The sequence below is a fragment of the Hyalella azteca genome, unplaced genomic scaffold (assembly GCF_000764305.2).
Source record: "Hyalella azteca isolate HAZT.00-mixed unplaced genomic scaffold, Hazt_2.0.2 contig14641, whole genome shotgun sequence".
Taxonomy (NCBI): Eukaryota; Metazoa; Arthropoda; class Malacostraca; order Amphipoda; family Hyalellidae; genus Hyalella; species Hyalella azteca.
The window spans coordinates 147,182-171,276 of record NW_025944519.1 but is presented as its reverse complement, the minus strand read 5'-3'; the positions used below and the strand labels follow the sequence as shown (position 1 = coordinate 171,276).

The 24,095-nt window shown below is 37.4% G+C and overlaps 1 protein-coding gene across 1 annotated transcript in view; it reads right to left on the bottom strand.

Moving 5' to 3' along the window:
- The window catches only part of LOC108668293, a 49,942-nt gene that overhangs the window by 3,327 nt on the left and 22,520 nt on the right, over window positions 1-24,095 (bottom strand). The window contains exons 3-6 of the mRNA XM_047884114.1: window positions 9,747-9,993; window positions 5,566-5,751; window positions 498-642; window positions 154-293 (exon numbers count right to left, since the gene is read on the bottom strand). Coding sequence (XP_047740070.1) covers window positions 154-293; window positions 498-642; window positions 5,566-5,751; window positions 9,747-9,993 — 718 coding nt within the window. The remainder of the gene's footprint in view (window positions 1-153; window positions 294-497; window positions 643-5,565; window positions 5,752-9,746; window positions 9,994-24,095) is intronic.

The following is a 24,095-nucleotide window of genomic DNA, read 5'->3' as shown; positions in this document are numbered from 1 at the left end:
CACACTCTAGCAGCAGGACAACAACCTTCAGTCCCGTTAGTTTCATGAAGCCCCGAAATCTTTTTGAGTTCATCTCTTCCCCACGCCTTTCTAAACACATTCCCCAGCTCTCTCCCTCCCTACAATGTGTTCCTTCGTGTGCTACAGCCGTACCTGAGCAGCAACATGTCCGTTCTGATGGAGGGGCGCCGCGCGTTGGGCGTCACCACGCCGTAAGCTTCGCTCAGCCGCCGTCTGATGGACAGGCCGCGCCTCTGGCAGCGCCGCGCCTCGCTCTCCGGTGACGTCAGGTCCTGAAAAAAGGAGGTTCAGTGAGCATCACCACATAATCGTACATAACTCATATTATTATGTTTATCGACTCTATCCATCCGACTCTATCCATAACCCGTCACAGAATATTTCGAATAAAAATTATAACTTTGATTGTTTTAATGGGCAAAATCTATCTCTTGTAACGCTAGAGTTAAATCTGATGGGAAATATAACTTACGTACCTCTGAATTACTAGTAGCATCGTCCCGCTGCGTGCATGAATTTGAGTGTTCGGTTGAGTCTGAATCGTGCATGGCAGAGAGCACAGAGCCGTACGACATTGAGCCCAGCGCTGCCAGACGTCCGTCTTCGCTCAAATTCTGTAACCTGGACACAAGCATCAAGAAAGCATTTATCAAAATCAAATTTCAATTATGGAGAAATCCTCAGCGCGAAATAATAAATAATTATTGCTCTTACGTTAAATTTTCTTGGAACTTATTCTCATAATATTTATTATAGATTTTAAGATATAATTGGACAGAGCATAATAATATACGTTTAAAAATTACTTTTTAAAGACACTTCCAAAGAATCCAGTGTCTCCAATGTTACAGATGTACAATGAATTTCTCATTTAATTTTCGAATATTAAAAAAAATCATTTTTCAATTTTTTTAATATATAACTTTTTTTAATATATATATTTTTTCAAAATTATTTATTCTGTTAATTGATTCATGCATTAATTCTGACTTCACTCAAGTGTGCACAATTTCAGATCAATTAGACAGGTAAAAGTGCGTCAAATATCAGTTATAAGATTTATAGCTGACAAAATTATTTTTTCAATTTTTTTAATATTGAAAAAAATTATTTTTAATTTCCAAAATCATTTATTTTGACATTTGATTCGTGCATTGTCTCCAACTTTACACGAGTGTGCAAAATTTCAGATCGATAGGATAAGTAGAAGTATTTTAAATTTCTATTACAAGATTTATCGAAGACAAACAAACAACAAGAAGTGAAGTTAAAGAGAAGTGTTGTAATAAAGAACTACAATATTTCATCATATACCAGATTTAAACATGGGAGTATTAGGGCAATTGCATTATAAAGAAAGGTTCTAGCTTTCTTGTTAAATTATATTTATTGAAACTATCTGTCGCTACAGTGTGACGCCGCTACAGTGAGTGTAACATTTAAAGGCTCGCTAGTATTTAGTAAAACGGCTATTTGCAGGATTGGCTTAGAGAAAAGAAGGCTCATCGCAGCAACGTGTTCATGGTTAATTACTGTCAGTATTCCCATAATGGTTGCGCAATCATCATTTCATGAAGTACAAGATTTCATGGGACGAAAACTCAGTGGAAAAAATTTATCACTTGGCTCATCGGTGCAAGTAGAGTTACGAGGAAAAATATTTCATATCTATATAGCGTATAAGTAGCTAAAAAATTATAATTAAAAATACAAATATTCGAATAACATATAATATTATGATAATATAATAAAACAGAAATATAATAATTAATATTATTTGATTTACTCGATAATTTTTGAGTAATCAATTCAATAATAGATTGCGGCAACGGTTTCTTGGCACTTACTTCCACACAGAATCATCTTTCATTAGAATCTTCCCTTGTCAATGAGGAGACCATTCCTAGAGGATTATGCCATGATGTTGATCTCGTCCATGACGTGATATTAATTAAGCTGTCGACAGTAATCGTTAACAGTGGATTTAATTCAGAGCGGACTACGAGCTAGATGATATTAAACTCAAGGCCGAGCTGTTGTCACTAGTCAGATGGCTTAAGGCTTCAGAACGATCTCATATCGATGGCTAAGAACCATTGTGGCTAAGCCAACGCAATCCTTTCCTCGTTCAGCGGACATTTTCCTACTCAAGTAGGGCTAGGCGAACACTCGATTCCGAGCATTTATAAATTAGCTTATGAATCGTTATAATAACGGTTCTATATGCATTAATGTGCAGAGTGTCTTTTCGGCGTAAATTTCAGCGCTAAATATGCAGATAGCTTTTCGGCGCTAAAATGCTGAAAAAGAAGGAATTTTTATATTACTAGAGAGTTATTTTTCATGCAAGACGAGCTTTGATTGTTCAATGAATTATGTCGTGTGGGAGCGAAAATTTTCGATCGTTTTCAATAGAATACAAATGTCTATGCGAATAAACAAATATCCGAAGAGCAGGAGCAATGAGGGGAAACTAGACTAATGGCCAGCAAGAAGCAAATGTTTGCATGCCATCTTGTTTGCAGCAAACATGGCACTGCATTCCTGAGTTCATCCAGGAGCTAGTCTTTATGTTTGACTTTTTATATTTTCCGCTAATTTTCCTAGAGCTCATCGCATTATATGGTTTTCTTTACCTTAAAAATTTAAGAAATTACGTTTTCTGCGTTTCTCATCTCATTTTATAAGTACAAAAATGAAATTAGCTGCAGGAAACTGAAATAAAATATCTGAAATCGTTTTTCTGTGAGGTCGTTTTAAACTTTTATATGAAATTAACATTTTATAAACATTATTTTTAAAGGTTTATTTAATGAAATTTGTATTAATAGATCATTATTCACATCAATTGAACTGTTTTTGACCTTACTTTGTAGCTAGGGGAAAGAAGACGCGTCCGACGCAACCAATTTAATCTATGTAGTGGCTTTGGTTTTTGCATTTGGCCGTTTTGAACTTTTGTAAAATTACCTTTTAAAAGCAATATAAAAAACAATAAAACGAATTTTTAGTTATCAAATTGCGTTCATTATTCGCGTTAATTGCAATGTATTTGCACTCGTTTTATTGCGGTCAACAAGACGAGTTAATTTAATCAAATATCGTGGATGTATATGCAATAATTTTTGCAAAACCGTTGTGAACTTTTATAAAATTATCATTTTATATAAATAAATCTATCAAAAAATCCCATTTGTTGCTTATTATTTGACTTAAACTTGACAAGAAAAAGTCTAAAGACGCGTAATGGTACCTTCAATACGATTAATTTGAAGTAGAAAACCTGGGCGACAGTATCAAACAATTTTTTAACATTTTTCAAATTTTATTTTCAAATTTCTGTATTTCTAAAATAAATTTTACATATTTGGCTCCCCTGAACAACTAAAATTAAAAAAAATCTTAAAAATCTACCTCCTCCTATGGTTTTCAATAAGTTGCAGCATTGAGAGGCATTTTATTCGATTCGTAAAGGCGTGGCACGCACGTAAATAATATTAAATCGTGGGGCCCTTCGATCATCGTTCGTGGCACGCATGTAAATAATATTTAATTCATATCTAGCGTCTGCAGAAGCCCATTTTTTCTGAAATGTCCATGGATTGGATTGTATATTAAAAAAAACAAGGGGAGTGGTAAGGGTGAGCGGGAAAATGGTAAAATTTATAGAAAAAATAAAATAAAAATCGGAAGCATGACTTCAAGAATCGATACATATTTTATTTACGAATCGAATGAGATGTCACACCATGTTGTATCACGTAGATTGAAGGAAGATAACGGACTTCTTTTATTGCCGTTGTGCCGAGAACCATTGACTCGGCGGATTAGCGGCGTCTAGGCCTATCGCATTTTAAGAATTCATTCACCTTGCAGCCGTCTTAGACAGATGAACTATCATCGTGTCAGTAGTCTCGCAATTTTGTTCCGTTGAGCAGCCCTTGAAAACCAACGTAAGTTACGTTTAGTTGCTAAACCTTTTGAATAATGTACCTACTGTTCAGTATGTTCATGTACGTTTCGATTCGTTTAATATTCTTGATAAGTCATTTGTCAAAATTTTCATTGAGCCAGTCCATTGTTTTCGTCATTGTATTTTGTTCTCCTGCTCTCTGGGCAGGTCCACGGATTTAAGTAAATTCCACCAGCTACAAACGCTGAACGTTTTTTACCCCAAGCCAAAGTGGCGTTTACAATGCCTCGGCATTGACAGCCGCTTCTATGCATTTCAAGTTTTATTTTAATTATTTCATAAAATTTGAAGGTGCAAGGGGGTTTTCGTTTACATATATATACACGAAGTTTCAGAAAGGTCGGGCATTTAGTTTAGGAGATGAGGGTCCCATGGAATGTAACTTAAATCTCAGGAGTGAGTTCCGTGGACTTTTGAGGTATTTCGTGGTGCTCCTGCTCCACCTAACTGTAATGAAGGCTCAATTCAGCTTCTTGACGGAGGTTTACGCAAGAACTCTCTTACGTAATACGTTTTCGTCATCGTCAATTGCATAAATGACCATCCTTTAGAATAACAAGTTCCATTATACGATGCTTACTTTTCTCTACTCGCTAATTTTGTGCGAGGGCTTAAATGATAAGACAATTTAGAAAAGTACGTTATACGTATATGATGGTTTGGGGGAATCATTTGATATTCTTTGCAGAAAAAAAAATTTAAAAACCCGAGAGACCAATGAGGCATAAAGTATTTATGAGGAAACAATGGATCAGATCAATGGTTATTCGAAGCTGGCTTAAGTGAGATCCCGACCTGTACAGCGGAGGGAATACATAGTCTGGAAGCTGCTAGAGTATGATGTAACTGGGTTATTTTAGTATTCCTCTCGCAAAATAATTCCTCACAATTCCAATTTATTTCTAGGTATGTCTTATCAACATTTTTGGCATTTTAGGGTAACGATAGCGATTCACACTGATTTCAGGGTAAGGAAAATTACTGCCTGGGCATTCAGTGAGTTTTTTGTCGTTGCATGAACGGCATCATCGACCGCAATAATTTATTTGTGTTATTTGACTTATTGTTTATTGCGCAGGGTAAGTAGGCCGGAGTTTATAAATTGTTGTTGTTTCAAGTATTAATGTTCTGCTCTCAATTCATTCCAATGCTAATTTTATTCCTTTGTGTTAACGTTCATTCATTGTAATACAGAAAATTCAATAATCTTCCTTAATATTTATTTATATAATTTTTTTATTTTGTTGGAGGAAATTCGTCTGCCCATGCTTCTTAGTTTCTTGATATTTCTCTGTTCCGTTATTGTACTATTATTACATTCCTTATATGTATTTGCTAAGCCTAAGGCTAAGTTTTCGTAATTTTAATACCAATAAACAGCTTCAAAATTAGTTTGTTTGTCTTTCATTGCTTCTGTGCCAAAATTCAGTTATTGGCGAGACACGATAAGGCGAGATATCCATGTCTTGTGTCTACCACACGCATGTACGCCGGCATCAATGCTCTTGTTCATTTCTACTAGTGCCATTATTATAATTATTTTTATTATTTTTATTATAATTATTACTCACCCTATTTGGTCAGGGTGAACTCTCTTGTGCAGAGCAGGAGACATTTCCTGAGGTAGGTTGGCAAGTGAGAAGAGTTCCGAGAAGAGCCTCTCAACGTTAGAGTTTTTCTTCGCTGATGTTTCCACGTACGCACAGCACGGCAGTGACGACACCAGCGTCAGTACCGCCGAGCTCGGCACGCAGCGACTGCTCACCAGACGACAGCTCTTTAGATTATTTGGTGAAGCGAACACCAACACTTTACCAACAGTATAGTTGATCTAAAAATATAGGATTTTCATTATTTAAAACTGACAGTAGCATTACTGCAACCTTGTAATCACGGTATTATCATTATTGTACAGTTATACTCAATCGTTCGTTACAAGCTGAAAAAGTCACCAACAAATAATGTTACACAATTTGGAAGCATCAACAGAGCGATAAGCATAAAAAAGTAAGTAAGTAAAGGGAGTAATGGTAAATGGTCATATTCAAAGAAATGACGATTGATTATTGGTTATTTAAAATTCAAATCTAAGGAAAATAAATTTTTTATATCATCTTTGAATTATACGACAATTTACAATAGTAGTTATAATAATCATCTTTTTAATTTTGGTTTCTCATTTCTTCATGCCATGCATGTCTTAGAAAAATTCATTTCGGATGTCCCGATCTTAGTGACCCTCTTGGACATTACCAGGGCTCTCCTTCATAGTTTTGCCAGCATCATTAATGTACATTGGTAATAATGCGCCGCAACCTTTGACAGAATCCTCATTACCACCTCTCATGCAATAACAAATAATTTATGTAAATTTCAGCCGAATGGATAAGATCAGCGTCTGTATATTTCATCAGCAGTCATATCCAACTGTGATCTTATGAGAGAAGCAATGGCATAATTATATGGTTTTGTCACAGCTGCTTTTCTCATTGTTTATAAAAAAACAGATATTTTTTAGAGAAATACTATGATTCATATATATAATGATTACGAAGTGTTCATATTATCTGCATTTAACTTTTAACCTTGATCACAATACAACACCACAACACCACATATTTCTTCTCAAATGTTTTTCATTTGCAATTTTAAGACCGTAAAAATGTTCATATACAATTGTGCTTCGTATGATACAGTATTGCTAGATTTCAACCCGTTATAGATATTTAATTTCCATTTTGATTCGCAATATAAACTACATTCCACCCATCATAATTCCTGAACGCACGCGGCCTATCATATGCAAATTAAAAGGCTAATTCATTAGTTAAGCCTGCAAATAAGATAATGAATGACGGCATGCGGTATTGCGGCTCCGCGCCCGCAGCTTCTGATGCAGGCTTTACTTAGAGAGGAACCTGCGCACTGCATAGTTTGAAAACCCTGCATGTTCTATCCCTGGTATCACAGGTCACGGATAATTTACTGTCCTTCATCACAATTTATTTATTTCCATAACATTGAATCTAAAACTTAGGCGCGGAAATCTCCAAGTTGTTAGATTAGGTAGATAATAGGATTAAAAATAGTGAATACCGCTTGAAGAATTCTTTATAAATTACGGTAAATAGTGATGACAAAGTAGGGCGAAATGCTTGCGGGTTGGGGAATGAATTAAAGAGATGAATACTAGTAGTAATTATAAAGCATACTGGCGGTGAAACTTTCAAATTTCTATTACTGTGACCCTTACACCAGAGCTAGTTTTATTATTACAATAATCGAGACGACATTTTCACATTCAAAATCATAAAGAAATGTGAGGCTTCGAATTTTATTCGCAATTTATTATAAAAAAACACCAGACGAAACCATATAATCAGACTAGCTTTTAAGTAGCAGTTACCCCATTACGATGCTGTCCCTGAATCAGTTTCAGCAATGCAGAGCAACGCAATATAAAACACCCGTGCACGCTTGACAAATAAAAATCTATTGCTAACTTATTGCCATGGCGCTAATCACATCTTGTGGTCCGGCAATAAATCGCGTCAAGATTGGCGCATAAAAAGAGAAAAAAAATGGGATGAGCGGAAATGATGGTAGAAATTATAAGGCATTGGCTGGAAGTGTCCGCATCGACCATCTGTTCCATCACTGATTGCAGTTCAACGCGAAAAAATTCGTTGTGCAAAATTAAGATTAGCGAAAGGGAGCGCCGCACTATAAATGCTTCTCGGTGATAGCAGAAGCCAAATGACTATCAGCTGCAGAACCAGAAATTTAGAATTATTGTGGTAACAATGGCTGCTGTTGTGTTGCTAAAGTTTTGCATTAGACTTCAGAAATTATTCAGTTTTAAATCGAATATTTAACTAAAGTGTATCATTTACAGTTGGAACAAAATAATTCTGACAATAAGTTTACAAAGATAAGTTACGATTAGAAATACGAGTATTTCAAGATGGAGCGAGTCTCGAGCTTGCGGCCGTTAAATTTATATAAGCGATTCTGACAGAATACGATGTATATTTGGCAAGCCAGTGACTCGTGAAAATTACTAACGACACAATTTCGATTGAAGGTACGCATGTTCTCATGTCAGTATCACAACACTGCCCTCGCCTCGTACAGTTTACTAGCTGGCAGCGTACAGAATATTTCTATCATTTAAGAATTAAATGAAACAAGAAACTGTTTAAAGCTAAACTGCCAATTATGATGAGAATTTATGAGAGATGATAACGTTAACAACGAACACCAGAACGAAAATAATCGTAATGCAAACTAAACCATTTCAATGTAAAAAAGAGCACACTTACACCTGATGTACCTGATTGTCGATTGTCACCTGATTGTTGAACATCATACTTCTGTGACAGAAGAAGCCGATACCATGCGCTCGCCATGACGTAGTGTACAACCAATATACGCTCGTCGACACAGAAACTTTTCCCAGACCAGGAGAATCATATGAAGCGATATCATCTAGTCTCTCACTGTAAACAATATCTAGCGATATCATCTAGTCTCGCACTGCAAACAACATGATAATTCTAAAACGACTCCAGGAAATGTTGACTCAAGCAGCTCCCGCATCATCCTGGCTGAGTTAAAAATCACTATACCGCTCAAAATATTTCGTATGGAAATAGGTTAGAGTGAATATACCTAATCATATGCTGTTATCAAGACGCCAATTAAAAAAGGAAATAATAAATTGACTAGAAATGAGACAACTCTTTCTCTTAATTTTCTCCTATGTGAATACTACGTACAACTTTTCGCGACAAACACAGTGGTACTTGGTCAATTAGTTTCATGCGTGTCTGAAATTTATCCGAATTAAAGAAAAATAATTTTCATCATGATAACTTGTGGAGCCATTTAAATATATTGTTCAAAAAGTTCAGTACTTCAATGCAATGAAATACTCATCATTCATTTTTTTCAGATTTGACGTTCAACAAACGCAGAAAAAATTTACTTAAAATATCAGCGATATATCTGGTAGGTCGTAAAATTTTTCAGTTTTTACGATGGTCATATTTTAATGACTGGCTCTGTAACAGGGAATTGGTCAAACTCGAAGGGAGCCATTTTAATAATAATATTTCGTAATAAAAAATGTCAGCGCTTCAGTGCCATATAATAATTTCGTAGCAAAAAGATTGGACATTTTTCCAGCTTCTGAAATGTGTCGCAATTACCCACACCAATTTTAAACATATAAGCTAACGTTTATTAGCTGTCGGCTTGACTTCTTTATGGTCTCGATTTATGTCTTAAGTCGTTCGCCTGCTCGTCCGCAACTCATTTGAATATGAGTTGAGTTATTATTATTTTCTGGCAGAAAAGAGGCATGCTGACAGTTAATCAGACTGAAGTATTGATTAACTAAAGCTTGTGTCACGTATAACAGACGAGGAGTGTATTTCTGTGAACAAGTTAGCTGGAGAAACACATCCGAGGCACGATTCAAGCATATATGAATCGAATTAGCCCATAAAAGTGCGTAAATAATTAGGTTTTGTCAGTTTTTGCGTGTAAACGAATAGATCTAACTAATAATCGTACTGAAATTAACTAGTCTAGCTAATAATCGTGCTTAAATAAATAGATTTTGCGAATAATTGTTCAAAAATATTCAAGCAATTTTATATTTCGTGTAATAATAAATAAGTTACTCATGAATAAAGTTGCCAAAGAGACGGCAAGCTCTGCATGAGACAGGCAGAACGGATAAGCTCACCTACTACCAATGTCGCACTTGTTGCCGGCGATGACAATAGGAACTCTAGGGAGCAGATCCTTTTTCCTGCCACCCGCGGCGGCCGCGACTCCTGCCACACCCGCCAGCACGCCCATGGAGTCCCCCAGCTGCTGCTGATGCTGCGTCAGCACGTTGCGCTTCGTCTCCAGGATCTCCTGACGAAGGCGCAGAACTTCGTCCCACGACTCCGCGCTGTCCACGCTGAACACCAGCACGAACAGATCTCCTGTACATGGAAAATGATCGTTGATAAAATAATCAACGTGCGAGGAAATAAAGATAGCAACTTACAAGGAATTTTATCTGCTCGACGCTCATAACGAAAAGATACCAGCGTAGATAGGATGGCAAAATACATCGATGAACGATTTCAGATCATCTCTATGGAAGGCAATTTATTAAGGATGAGAGTAAAAGCGTCTATGTATTCATAGGCGCGGCCAGCAGACACTAGTGAAGCCGCCTGACGAGGATTATTGTAGCCTGATATTGCGTTAGTGATACTCGGGGTAGACGCGCCCAAGTGAAAGAAGCCAAACTTTATCACCTTTAATATAATATTCAATTGATGTACTTGCTTCTATCGATTAGGCGAATAAACCAGTGATGAATCATATGAATTAATTTGGTTCAAATACGTGCACCACGAGAACAACTCAATTATTGGTCAATTATTGTGTCACTGTGAAACTAATTGGGGATTTTGCTGTTAATATCTGCAAGATGGCAGATCGTTTGCTTTTGCAGGAGTCGCTTACGCTAGAGAAAATTTTGTTGCTGGAAACTGAACTGTATCAAAAATAATTTTTAGATGAAATATATTTGGAGTATAAAAGTTGTTAGAAAGCGACTTGCGTAAAAGCCTCCCATAGAAATAATTCTAATTTATGCTAAGCGAGTGCAGAAATAATCTATTCTATTTCGAATCCTGGTTGAGTTTGGCGATGTCAGGACAGCTACGCAGCACCGAATCTGCGACGAGACTAAGAAAAAACTTAGGGTTGTGAGTGTCACCAAATCCCTCAGGATTGAAAAGGTCATCGCTCGAGCTCGACATCCGTCACGATCTTTGTGCGCTCAACCGACGGCGCTATGCATCGATATATATATATATATGGTAATCCAAGGGCAACAACGTCAAACCCCGGACTATACGCAGCAGCGGACACTTCAAAAGAGCAGGAATTCTTCAGGAGTCTGGTGTAGTCAGGAAATTTTGCTTCAAAGAAGGTTGTAGACTTCTTCATTATTTTGACTGCATTGGATTTCTTGGCGTAACCACTGCGACATTGAGCAGCCGTTTATCCTGCCACCTGAGACAAGCTCTCAATCAAACCAGGTCTCTAAGTATCACAATCGAGCAACTTCATCTCACGATCCGCAATGAATTAAACTGGCTCCGTGACAACCTTGACAACAACGTCAAACCCCGAACAATACGCAGCAACGGTCACTTCAAACGAGCGGGAGTTCTTCAAGAATCTGGTGTAATCAATAAATTTTGCTTCAAAGAAGGTTGTAGACTTCTTCATTATTTTGGCTGCATTGGAGTAATTGGGGTAACCACTTCGACTTTGAGCAGCCGTTTATCCTGCCACCTGAGACAAGCTCGCAACCAGACCAGGTCTCAAAGCATCGCAATCAAGCAACTTCATCTCAAGATCCGCAGTGAAATCAATGGGCCCCGTGGCACTCTCGACAACGTCAATCTCAACGAGACTGTCACCTGCACTGTGCTGGAGGAGCCCACCAACATCGTCATCTTGCGGTGGCCCGACATAATCCAACCGACGATAGCTGAAGCCCTTTTTTGCGGATTGGACTCATCTATCATCTCATAACTACCTGATTTTTTAGGTTTTGAGATTGTTTTGGAATTATTTTCATGGTTCCAAATTTTCGTGTTGTATCCTATTTACGTGTATCATGTACTTATTTCCATCAAAATTTCTGTATTCAATGCTTCCTGTAACTTGAAAATGAATGTTGTTACATTCGAAACGTCGTTAATAAAGTGATATTACTCCCTTGAACCTGCATCTTATACACATCTAGATGTGTATAAGAGACAGTTGCAGGGGTTATTGTTCATTACAAGATTCTGTATTTTCTTGTTTTTGTAATAAATCAGCAGTTTAATTTTATTATTAGTTACGTTCACGATGTTGTTGTGAACGATAGAATGAAGGATCCGTTCATCTGCTTTATAACCGCTGGTCATTTGGTTCTCATAGTAGATGGTTGTGACGTTTGCGTCAGTCTCTGGTTCATGGTTGCGTCTGTTTTGGTTCGATCGAAGCTTTGAAATTTCCTTGTCAATTGTTCTATTTGCAAATCCATTATTGACTAATATCACTTTATTAATATATATATGTAGCTAGCGAGGCACACGTCAAATTCTGAGGTCAAGTATAAACATCATGCCCCTGACAGATAGAATACAACAATTTGAGAAATTAGATATATTTTTCAAAATATTATTCACAAGTAATTTTGAATTATTGAAAGTTATTACAATTCAGTGGTGTGAAAGTCCAAAATTAGCTGTAATATAAATGGCTCTTCAATCAAGCGAAATATAACAACGACTACGAAAATTTAGAGAGAAGAATCAATCCAGTGGAGCAGGCATGAGGTGAAATAATTTCTAGCAAATAATACGATGTAACATGAACGATTTTGTTCCAATTATTAAAGAACATAACATAGAGAAATCATTTATGTAAAAAACCTGAAGTAGATTTTGACCTACACCGAAAACCTAATATTATTAATTCTATTTTCATTAATTTTTCACTATTTCGACCATTATTGTTTAAATACAATTGCACAATGCACAGGTCATGAACACATAAACGCTTCTTCCGTCCCTCAGGAACGCTAAGGAGGCGAGCCTCCCATAGGGATCAATTGCAACGCCCAGAGCTCTTCATAAATTGCCTGGCTGTCCACACCTCCAGGCAGCTGCACTAATGATCACGTCTGCCGTCTAGAAATAATAAGATGAAAAATACCACAAGAGACGAAATACGGCGAGTCCACCCAGAGGAGGAGGAAGCAATGACCTGATTACAGCATCCTCGAAACATCGCAGGATGGCTGCTAATTTAGGAGCAAAATCTTATTCAGCAGGTTTACTTAACTCTGTTAAAAGTGGTGGCCTGACGGATTAACGATGACACAAAATTCGTTCATTTAAATTCTTTGAACATTAAACCAAGAGGTTGTAGTCGGTCAATGCAGATACTAGCACACTAGAAAAATTAAATTATTCGCTTCTAAAAGTCGTTTACAAATTAATTTCACTGGTTTCGGAGTACCCAGTAATACTTTTACGAGTTTTACGAGTAATAAAAAATATTATCGTAATAAATATCAATGTCATTTGTACGGTTAATAATTGTTATAAAGGCATAATATTATCGTATTAAACATTGATGGCATTTGAACGAGTAAAACGAGTACGTGCTTTGAGATAAAATAAATGGCGTTATGTTGCCCTACTATGATCTATTTATGTTAGCAAGTGACGCAATAACGTTGCGTATACTGGACTTATAATCCATTAAAAGATTCTAGCTGTGCAGTAATTCACGATATCATTCGTTAATGAAGGGATAAGTAATTTATTTTAATCAACTGCTCAAATTACTTTGAAATGTTCTGAAAAATTACTGTACGTTCCTTCCAAATGTAAAAATAAATTCGTTGGAAGCAAAGCTTTAACGTTAACTCGTACGAACTGGATGTCGTGCAAGTTGATGGTTTCGACAATTGGTTCTTAAAAACGGATCGCTTGATAACATATTGAGTCCTTTTGCGTCGCTTTAATAGAATTCTGTTCCCAGGCAAGTTATCATTCCCATTTTCTTTCCTTTAATATATGCACATAATTTAACTTTGGCCTTGAGACGGCGGCGTCACATTCTGGGCATGAACTTGGTGCGAGTCCTCGAAGACATACGAGGGCGTTAGGTGCACGAGAACCGAGGGCAGGACTCGAGGAAAATGGTCGCATTTTTGAATGCTAGGCAATTTGTAAACCGCCAAACTCGCGAAGATTGAGCGTCAATTCCAGCAAGGGAACGTCTGAAGCCCCGCACTGAGTTTATTGCAAGGCGATAAAATACCTTTGGGACGAGGTGCACATTGGAAAAATTTCCTATTGATTCTTGGTCGCCATAATTGGGAAGAGCAAATGCTGTAAAATTGCACGTCATATTGAAGATAGGAATAAATGTTAGAATATTTGCGTATCATATGCTGGCAGTTTAGTTTTGTACAAATGTGTTCGCGAAAAGTGTCCCCCGTAAATGATTTAGTATGTTTAAAAAATGCTGCTCTCAGGTAATGTTCAGAATAATAAAGTCAAAGAATCTGGAGCATAGGACATAAAACCAGCAGAAGAATAGTGCCGTGCTTACAGTGAAGTACGGCAGGGTGTTGAGAAACGAAGTTGTGATGGGTTCAGAAGCGGCAGCTCTGGATGGACAAGCCATATTAAGCCTGCTACGAGGCTCATCGATTCATTGCACGGCTTACGAGGAAAGAGTGCATTAGCCTTCACGGATATACGACACTGCCTTCGATGGCAAAAATATGGTCCACTGTACGTGTACGAAAATAAGTACTAAAAGATGATGAAACGAAAAGTCATTAGTAGTTGTGTGGGCAATGTTCGTTGCCTAACTTAGTTGATTTTTTTTTCGCCCATCATTTAAAGGTAAAAAATCGAAAAATGTACTCGCTGTAAAATTACAACGATTTATGTGCATAAAAATGTTTGCTTCCAATGCACCTTGTCAATGAATCAAAAATGAATGTCACTGTTGAAAATGACAATTATTTTTTGAGAATTCAACTCTTTTTTCACAATTTCCATCAAGATATCACTGCTTACTTCTCCTCATTTGACTCAGCCACTACCAAGTTCCGCACAAATATAGACGATATCTAAAAAATTTTTTAGAATTGACTCGAAACCAAATCGAATTTATAAACACGGCATTGAAAAGCAGTTGCATTTAATACAAGCATACGCTTTGAATAGATAAAGCAATGAGCGGCGGACCACTTCACCTCATTCCGAAGTCATTATAAAATCATCTGGCGCGTCTCTATTTCTTTCTCTCCGGAATTATATTATACTATGTGCCTCAGTATTCAACTCTATTTAAAGACGACATAAATCTTACAGTTAATCGATGTATTATATTCATCACTGTACAAATTTTTGTTACGGTTCTAACGTAAGAATTGATCATATGAACATTCTTTTATCGTATGGGGAAGACACAGTCGCATTTCCTGCTCTCGAGGAAGAAGGGTAGAGTAATTCTTGAGTCGTAAGGTTCATTGGGCCCGACAAACTCCATCACATGCTAGTGGGCAGCTATATAGCAGAAAGTATATTGAAGCAGCTGTATAGCTGCTCATATATCTGCACACAACTACCCAGGCACACAATTAGCCTGAGTGCTTTATGGCTGTGAGGCGGCGACTTTCTATACAGCGCGTGCACAGGCTGGAAGCCATGTATGGCTGCGGCCATAAACTATTACAAGCCATGGAAGCGCAAGATAAAGGAGACGGCAAGAAGTTGGATACACTGAGAAAACTAGTACTAAAATATACTTTTCCCCGTGTCAAATTATCAAACATATAAATTATAAATGACAGATAAATTCACACATGCTTATTTAATTCTAAAGTTACCCAGATATTCGAAATTAGCCCCCCTTGCTTTTAGAGTTTAAACTTTTGAAAAACTGAAGCAACAGGGAACCTACAGAAGTAGTAAGTAATAACTTCGTAGAAATTACAGTAATTTCGGGATCTAGACCTGGATCATGAACACCGCACATGATTTATATTACAACTAGTTCACTGTTTCAAATAATATTGAAATCTTAGTATCAGGAGAACAATCTGCCATGTGGAAATAATCTGTGATGTGGAGGAGACCGGCGTGTGAGGGAGACCAGCGTGTGACAGAGTCTGAAGTGGGAAACTAGCGTGTGGAGGAGACCAGCGCGTGGAGGTGAAACATAGTGCTAGTGTTGGTGAAACATAATGAAAAGGTGGCTTGCCCGTTAGCTGTGTTCGGATTTAATTATCAACACTGCACAACTGCTAGGAATGCCTCGCCCGTTATCTGGGCGTGGATTTACTCGTCTGTAACGAACGGACGTAACGAAAGAACGCCTCGTCCGTTGTCAGGGCGTGGATTTACTACATCAACACTGCGCTGCTGAAAGGATTTCCTCACAGGACCTCTGGAGATCGATCGATGGATTTTGCTCGCCATTTCCTGGCCGTTGGGCGCGGTTTCACGGGTCGGATGCTGCTTGTATAAACTAAACCGAAACGTATCGTTTTACAGATATTGAAAGAATTTCCATGCATGGAAATCCTTTTTAAGTATGAATTGAAGAACAACCAATAAACAAGATAGATTCAACATGATAAACAACTGGCAAAAGTGACTGCAAAGTTATAAGTGAACATTGCTCGTATGTATTATCATTGCACACTCCTAACTTCAAAAGTTCAAAGAGCTGTGCTGTCTGTAATTGGATTCTAATGTTTCGTATATATATTATCAAGAGTATGCTAGAGCAGTTTTAGCACATCGATCAATTTAAAAAGAAAGAAATGACAAGTAAATTGCGATATTTTCATCGAAGAAGTTGCGGTGACTAACCATCATAATTCAAAAACATAAAAAATACAATTGCCAGTACAATATAAGAAATAAAAACGCATAGAATACCACCTGCAGATCCATCCGCATTTTTCATACAAGCAATTCTCTTTATAAAAAATGGCCTTCTTGGATCACAACACAAAAATACGTGAGAAACGATGAATAAACTAATCATGAAATTGGTCTTAAAAATTATAAAACTTTGTGATCCACGAAATTCTACAATCTAGCGCAATTTTTTCGCAACGTTTTTCAGAACAATAGTTGTCAAATCCAAGGGGAAAGTGAAGTTAAATGAAATCAACCAATTGCTTCACTAAACTCACAGGTACTTCGATCATCCAACAACATGAAATATAAGAAATCCCGCACGAAGCACAACCATGAACTCTAATTATATATTTTCTCCGAATGGAAACAATTAGTCAAGAGTAATGGTAACATTTTTGGGATTTGCTATGTTTGACTTTCGAGAAGACACGTTTCGAAATCCTGTAATAAACCGGATTCGCATGCAACTCACCATCTTCGACAAATAACCATCATGAAAAGTGAATGGACGCGTTACAACGATTTCCGCAAAAAATTATTTGTGGAACGGAGAGAGACAACGATGCAACCATCGGCTACTGGGCGGAGACAAGAAGCTCAACGCAAGGGAGGAAGGCAGAAAATGAGCTGGTGGTAGTTTAAAATTTACGAGCGCTTAAGATAGATATGAAATGCGCTGGTTATAATTTGATTGAATTCGAACTTGTAATTATGGAAATCGTTCCTTCGCTTTTATTCGCGAAAGCTTGCTTCGACTTACAATTTATAAACGTCCGCTTTTGTGCTGGTTTGTAAAAGTTAATTTGAAGATTGGTTCCGTTGAGGCTTTTGCTTGCAAACTCATTCTATCCTTCAACCTTTTAATTTAGCCGCATTCGATAGCCAGAATCTCCCCTTCCAATCAAATTTTTCCAGACCAACAAACAACAACAGGTTGTAACATACAGTCCATCCCACAACACGTAATAAAATTGGACCTTTAAAGCAATCCAGACTCCCAATGATGTGAGTCAAGCCCAGTATACAAATGCCCTGGGTTTATGACTATTTTCTATCTAGAATAGTTATGCTTGTTGTCTTCAATTGCAATTTTACAATTACAAGTTTTCTCATGTTTAATCCGCTTTGATGCCCAATGCCAGACATTCTCTAATTTTTATCACAATTTTAACGGTATATTATAAAAATCTTTTTGAGCTTCAAAAGAACGGTTCACGTATCTCATCATGGCCAACCTCGTCCGAGACAATCTGCATTCCCTGCAAATTGTCAACATCGCATTCAATGAGATCGTGGGTCGTTTCGGATCCTCACACATTCGGGTATTTCCGTTAGTAAACTCCTCGCCAATAAATAATTTATTTTCAACAATCGTTTTTTATGCTGAAAATTAACTTGCTTTTACGAAGCAAAATTTGGTAAAGACTTTTCAATTAAAACAGTAACCAAATTAAGTGATAAGAATAGTCACTCGCAGTCTTATAGTAGGACTATCTATGAATCATTTTTGTATTTTAATTTCACTGATGAGATCATCTCGTGACATTTCACCATGAGAAGTAAGAAATAATGTAGTCATGTGAAGTCATTTACATGCACGAGGTCGCAAAGCCTTCTCCATTATTCATGACTATTGCATCAAACTGAAACTTAATTGCAGTCGTGTTTACTAAGATATAAATGGCCACTGATCGTCACCCTATTGAACTGGTGCAATGCAGGCAATATTTGGAAAGCGACGAATTGCAAGCCTTAAATGGCTTTGTCTGGGCTAGAATTTTGTGAGCGCGTACAATGGACGTACGAATAACGCGTACTTAGGGAATATTATTGCGATTAATAATTTCATCCAACTTTTGCCTTGAAGATTTTTACACAATCATGAGGTAACTGCAGAAATTAAAAAACTAATTAAAGCTAAAATAGACATGGATAGATAAATCAAGCTTTTGGTTTGTGACTTGAGTCAAAATTGTCTATACTCCTGGATTTAAAACACAACTATGGGTTAATGAAAGGTGTTGAACAATTACTGAAAGTTGGCTCCTATAGAGAAAGGGACGTATTTTTATGAAGCGTAACTCGCACAACTTGGTCTCGACTCTTATTGAGAAAATCAATCACGCATAAAGGAGTAAAGCAACCTGACCTTTACTTGCGAGACCACTGAGGGACCAAGATTCATTTTATCGATGTGTTCTCAATACCAGCCTTAAAGATCACTGGTGTACATTTGAGCTTAGCTGCGATCATTCACGGCTATTGCCTAGACGGCTTAACATATAAGCCGTATTTTAGGGCTAAGATTCCAAGTCTCAGCTCGAGTCTTGAAGATCGTGCGATAACAGTTAAATGATCAAGGGCGGCAACAACCTGAATTCCGCGGCTGCTGTGAGACCTTGACTGAGGTCGGTGTCTAGGTTTAGTGTATGTTTTAGTCGTTTGTTTCCAGGGTCAAGTTAAGCATCGATCGAGCAGGACTAGCGTGCCGCCTTTTGCCTGGCTGAACACACGTATTTCGGTCTATTGTCATCACACGCAGCCAAGAACACGTGGAACAGAACCAAGTAGAAGAGGAATGCAGGAATGAAGTCAATTTAGCGGCATTTCCTCGTATGGAGTTGGTGATCTCTTCCAGCAGATTCCCATCCTTAAATGAGATTAAAACATGCAGTAAAAAATAAACAGAAAAAAGAAGCCTCGAAGTTTCATAAAAGTCAACAATTGTCTAACACTTCTGCTGATCTATGAAAGATTCATCAAGTGGTTTTAAAATGGTTTCAAGTGGATCTTTTGGATCTATCTAATAAATACATATAACCCTAGAAACGTTGCTAATTTCATGTTATGATTATATATGATCTAATTTCAATGAGATAAGTCCTCAAATCCGCATGCCTACTGAGCTGGGAATAAGAGCTCATCTGTAAATGTGGTCGTTACTTTCTAACAGTGGTGAGAGAGGTATGAAGCGCCTCAATGATGCTCTAGCACAGCAACGATCGTAGTATCAGGGAGGTCTGAAGCGCTTCAATGATGCTCTAGCACAGCAACGATCATAGTATCAGGGAGGTCTGAAGCGCCTCAATGATGCTCTAGCACAGCAACGATCGTAGCATCAGGGAGGTCTGAAGCACCTCAATGATGCTCTAGCACAGCAACGATCGTAGCATCAGGGAGGTCTGAAGCACCTCAATGATGCTCTAGCACAGCAACAATCACGATATTCATTGGGCGGCACTCTCAGGCTACATGCGCGACTGCCATGCGATGTTAAGTGCGATCGTGCCCAGTCACGCACGCAGTCACCTCCTGCACCTCAACATCCCTTTTAGCGACCGGTGGACTTACGTATCTGAATGAGAATTTCGATTGTGTCACCAATTAAAAGAGAGCTGCAACAATAACGAGAACGAAGAAACAAGGCCTGATCTATTTTTTCGGTCGTGACAGGAAAACTTTTCTTAGTATGACCTTTTAAAGTTTAAAGATAGCTTTTGGCATTAGAATGTGATATTTCTTCATGAGCCTATCAAAATATTGAGAGTAATGCCATCTGGAGAAGCGTGTGAGTTTCTGTCACCACGTTGCGGATAAATCCGATTTAGTTTTCTCACATGAATTGCACGGGTCACATGATTGATTTTACATATGGATTGTAGAAAATATTGAAACTCAATTTCTTTTATACTAGATTGTAGTTATTCGACCATTCGTTTTTTAGCAATGTCTGCAGCACACAATTATTCTCATACTAAATTGACATTTTCATCTCCCATATGAATTTTGAGGACGCTCGGAATGTTGTTTCAGTGAATAATTCATCGCTCGTTGTACCGCAAAAATGTCCCGCCTGCGTAGCAATATAAAAGAAGCAAGGTATTTAAACTTCAGGCCCTCGCAACCTGAATTGTGTATTGCTTCCCGATTCAATATTCACTTCATGAATGTAATGCAAAGAGGATTTCAACTAAGAAGCTTTGCAACTTTTAAACCATTTCTACTTCGGAGACGTGAAGAAGTGCATGACTGCTCTGCTTCGCTAAGTCATAAATTTGTGCTGCACCTTGTTCACTATTACTGATCATGACAATTAATAATGAGATGCAGAGGGGCAAGCTGAACCTCATCACGAGGTCAACAAACAATCTGAACTCTTGATAACACCGTTTGAAAAACTGCGCTAGTTTCGAGTGAATGATATTACGTTTTTAGCAGCTCCAACTCCCGCTTATATAAGGAATAAATGTAAATTTAGTGATCCTCTACAATGCAGAGTGTTGATCGCTAACTCTGTCTCCTGAGCTTGGTTCGATTATTGCAGGATTTTAGATCAGTGCGAGTCAACTGGATCAGTGAGAGAGAAATAGACGCCCAGTAATTAAAAAACCTTACCTTAGAGACAGAGAGGCAAGCTATAGGGAACAATAAGCAGCAACCCTCGCGTGATCACCAAAGCTTTACTGCACAGAAGCACGCAGAAAGACGTCCTACCAGAAGACACGACACAGAATGTGGGGCTGACCTTGCAAGTTCATTGTCAATGGAACACAGTCTCTAATTAAAGCATTTATCGTATCGGATTCTAGCGATGAGTCAATACAGCGGCAATTATCCGACGCTTTGGTGCACGCATGTCTTCTGATAACGTCAAATTTTGTGCCTATGATTCGCGTTTGGAAATAGATACCAAGATGCATTTTAATAAAAATGAATAAATAATAAAATAAGCATGCATAATTTCATTTTTAATCCACATTTTTAGATAATAAAATTCATTCTGAGTATTCGTTCTTGATGCAATAACCACTACAGGTTATCTTTATTATCAAATGTTTGAAATATTTTTATTTCCTGTTCATTCATCGTTTTATTAATTTCAGTTACTCGAAAGGTTTCAGGACTATAAAATTCATTTTAATATTGAATTCATTTAAAACATGGGATGCTCCAACATAATACGAAAATCTCGTGCCAAGTAGTAATTATTGACGCCTAATGCCGGTAAAAATGCACTTATTATTTGTTGACAAAGAAAGAGAATACTTCAAATATAAATAAATCTATCATGCGACGTGATCGAAGATATAAAACGTCAAAGCTCAATATACGCCGTTGCTTTCGATGATCGAAGTCGAATGTCATCAAAATTTTAGCGTGAGTTTGGTAATTAAGAAGCTACAAAAAGTAATCATATGCTCCATCGGAAGTAAGCAAGCCAATCCTCAATATTCATGCATTTTGAACAACACATGCCATCTTTTTTTAAACTTTAGGAAAGAAAAAGCCTCTCAATTTTCGCTCATAATCCTGACGACATTTTTGAGTCGAAACTTCAGAGAGCATATTATTATCCGAAGTGTGTTCGACTCATCCCATTTATCCGCACTTACATGCAAGAACAGCAATAGATTTATCTATGACTGCATTTTATCATGCAAGTTACAAAATAGAAAACGAAACACCAGACTTATCCATGTAAGAGTAGCAAGCCTGCAGCTCCCCGATTATCCACCAGCAGAGTTAGGCAAACATTTATGCTTAAATATTCTTCAATTCGACAAAGAAAGAAAGAATCGTAATGGAAACGATGGCGGAAACCCTCGTCTCAGACACCTCAGCAAACATTGCCAGTCTGAAGTTCTCTTACGTTAACAGGTTTATGCGTAAGTGCAGTTCGTGACAGTAACTACTTCAAGTAAAATAATTTTAAAACTAAAAATAAATGCCAATAATTATTATTTTACAGAATTGCTTATGAAACAAAGAGAAAACATTCTAAATTTACAGGAAACTCTGTAAGTTTTCTTATTTAAAAGTTTAGTAGAAATGAAATGCATTACGCAATTTAACAAATTAACAATGAAACCTAACGCTGGGATTGACGCTAAGTGTTCAGGTCCATTTACAAGTATGTCTATAGGTTTCATCGCGCCAAATCAGTTTATAAATGTTGAGAACAGAAATCACCTATACTACATGATGCTATGCCTACCCGAATCAATAATTTTTTATTATAAGTGCCTATCACTAATATTAGAGAAACTTGTCATCATTATCAGCAATTATTGTTCTAACGCATCAAATTTTAGCTGCATCGAAGCACTGCTCTAATGTTCACCTCTGCTGAGGCACGTCATGAATATTAACGCATTTCCATCAATTCAGCAATAAATAAACTATTCAGCCGTCGAGGCGGAAGTATTGCTTGAAAAATTATTAAGGAAAGTTTTTTAGTTTGTTCTCGTATATATTACTTTATTTACCTCCGCATCAATTACAAAAAATAAAATCAATGTTTAAGTAAGAACGGAATTAAGGCCGGCGTTCTTGCAATTCTTCACTCAATAAAAGTTGTTTTCAATCTCTATTTTCTGGAAAAGAGGTTTTGCTTGTATTCAACTGACACGAGTTAATTAACAGCGATCAAAAATACTCAAGCTATAGATGATGAAGTAGATAGATTGCTTGCATATATTGCATCAATTTAATCATCGAATTAGGCAGCGTAAATATCATCAACTTAATCATCGAATTAGGCAATGTAGACTGCATCACCTAAATTAATGTATTCGGTGACGCGGACTGCATAAATTTTTACATTAGTTTAGCTAGTGATGAATGCATCAACTTAATCTTTGGATTAGGTAGAGAACGCTACATCAATCATTAGGCAGTGCGGCATCCTTAATTTTGAAAAAAAAATCCACAATCAAATGAATATAGTAATGTAATGCGCTCCATAAAGCAAAAGTTAACTGACACCGAGTTATTGCGTCATACCCAATGCTCATGCAAGATTTACTTAATTTGATGCAAATTGTAAGCAAAGCTGTCAACAAGACGATCCAAACATAAAGGATAATAAATATGCAAGAATCTAAACTCTGACGATCGCGAATAAAAATGAATGACAAATATGCATACATCACATCTTTATGTATAACCCGTGGATTTCACCTACCAATTGAGACTTGTCACTCAGCTTGCAAGTACAACCAGAGGAAAACAGGTTTTTTCCTAATTTCTCAGTAGTTTGAATTCAACCTCAGATGATAAATTTTACTATCAACATAAATAGAGCTTATTTTAAACAGCTTATTTACAAGCCCTTTTGAAGCCTCCCTTGGGCACCCTGTAATGGTTTTTCATCATGGATAGTATCACACTATGCCTCATCTGCTGCTGATGCATGGATGGCCAGTTCCATAATGGCCATAAACCGCACTCCCTCCAAAGCAGCGACGTGTTAACCTGCTGGTCATAAAACCTGCCAACTGTATAAAGTGAGCAGCCTCTACGGTTAAATATATAATCATACGTGAACGAATCATTTTGATCGACCTCAGTGGTTGACTTTGGCTTCTGATATTCCCTCAACGTCCTCTTAAGAGCTTCCAGTGAAGGTCAGAATTGATCTAAATCTGAACAGAAGATGCGGCAAGAAACGAAGAAGAAAGAAAGAAAAGAACGACCTTGGCTGTCAGCTGATGGAGACTCTTGTCTTGACGTCATAAGATGCCATTAGCTTCCTAATGCTGCATCTTGCCTGGCCTCATGCACGAGGAAGC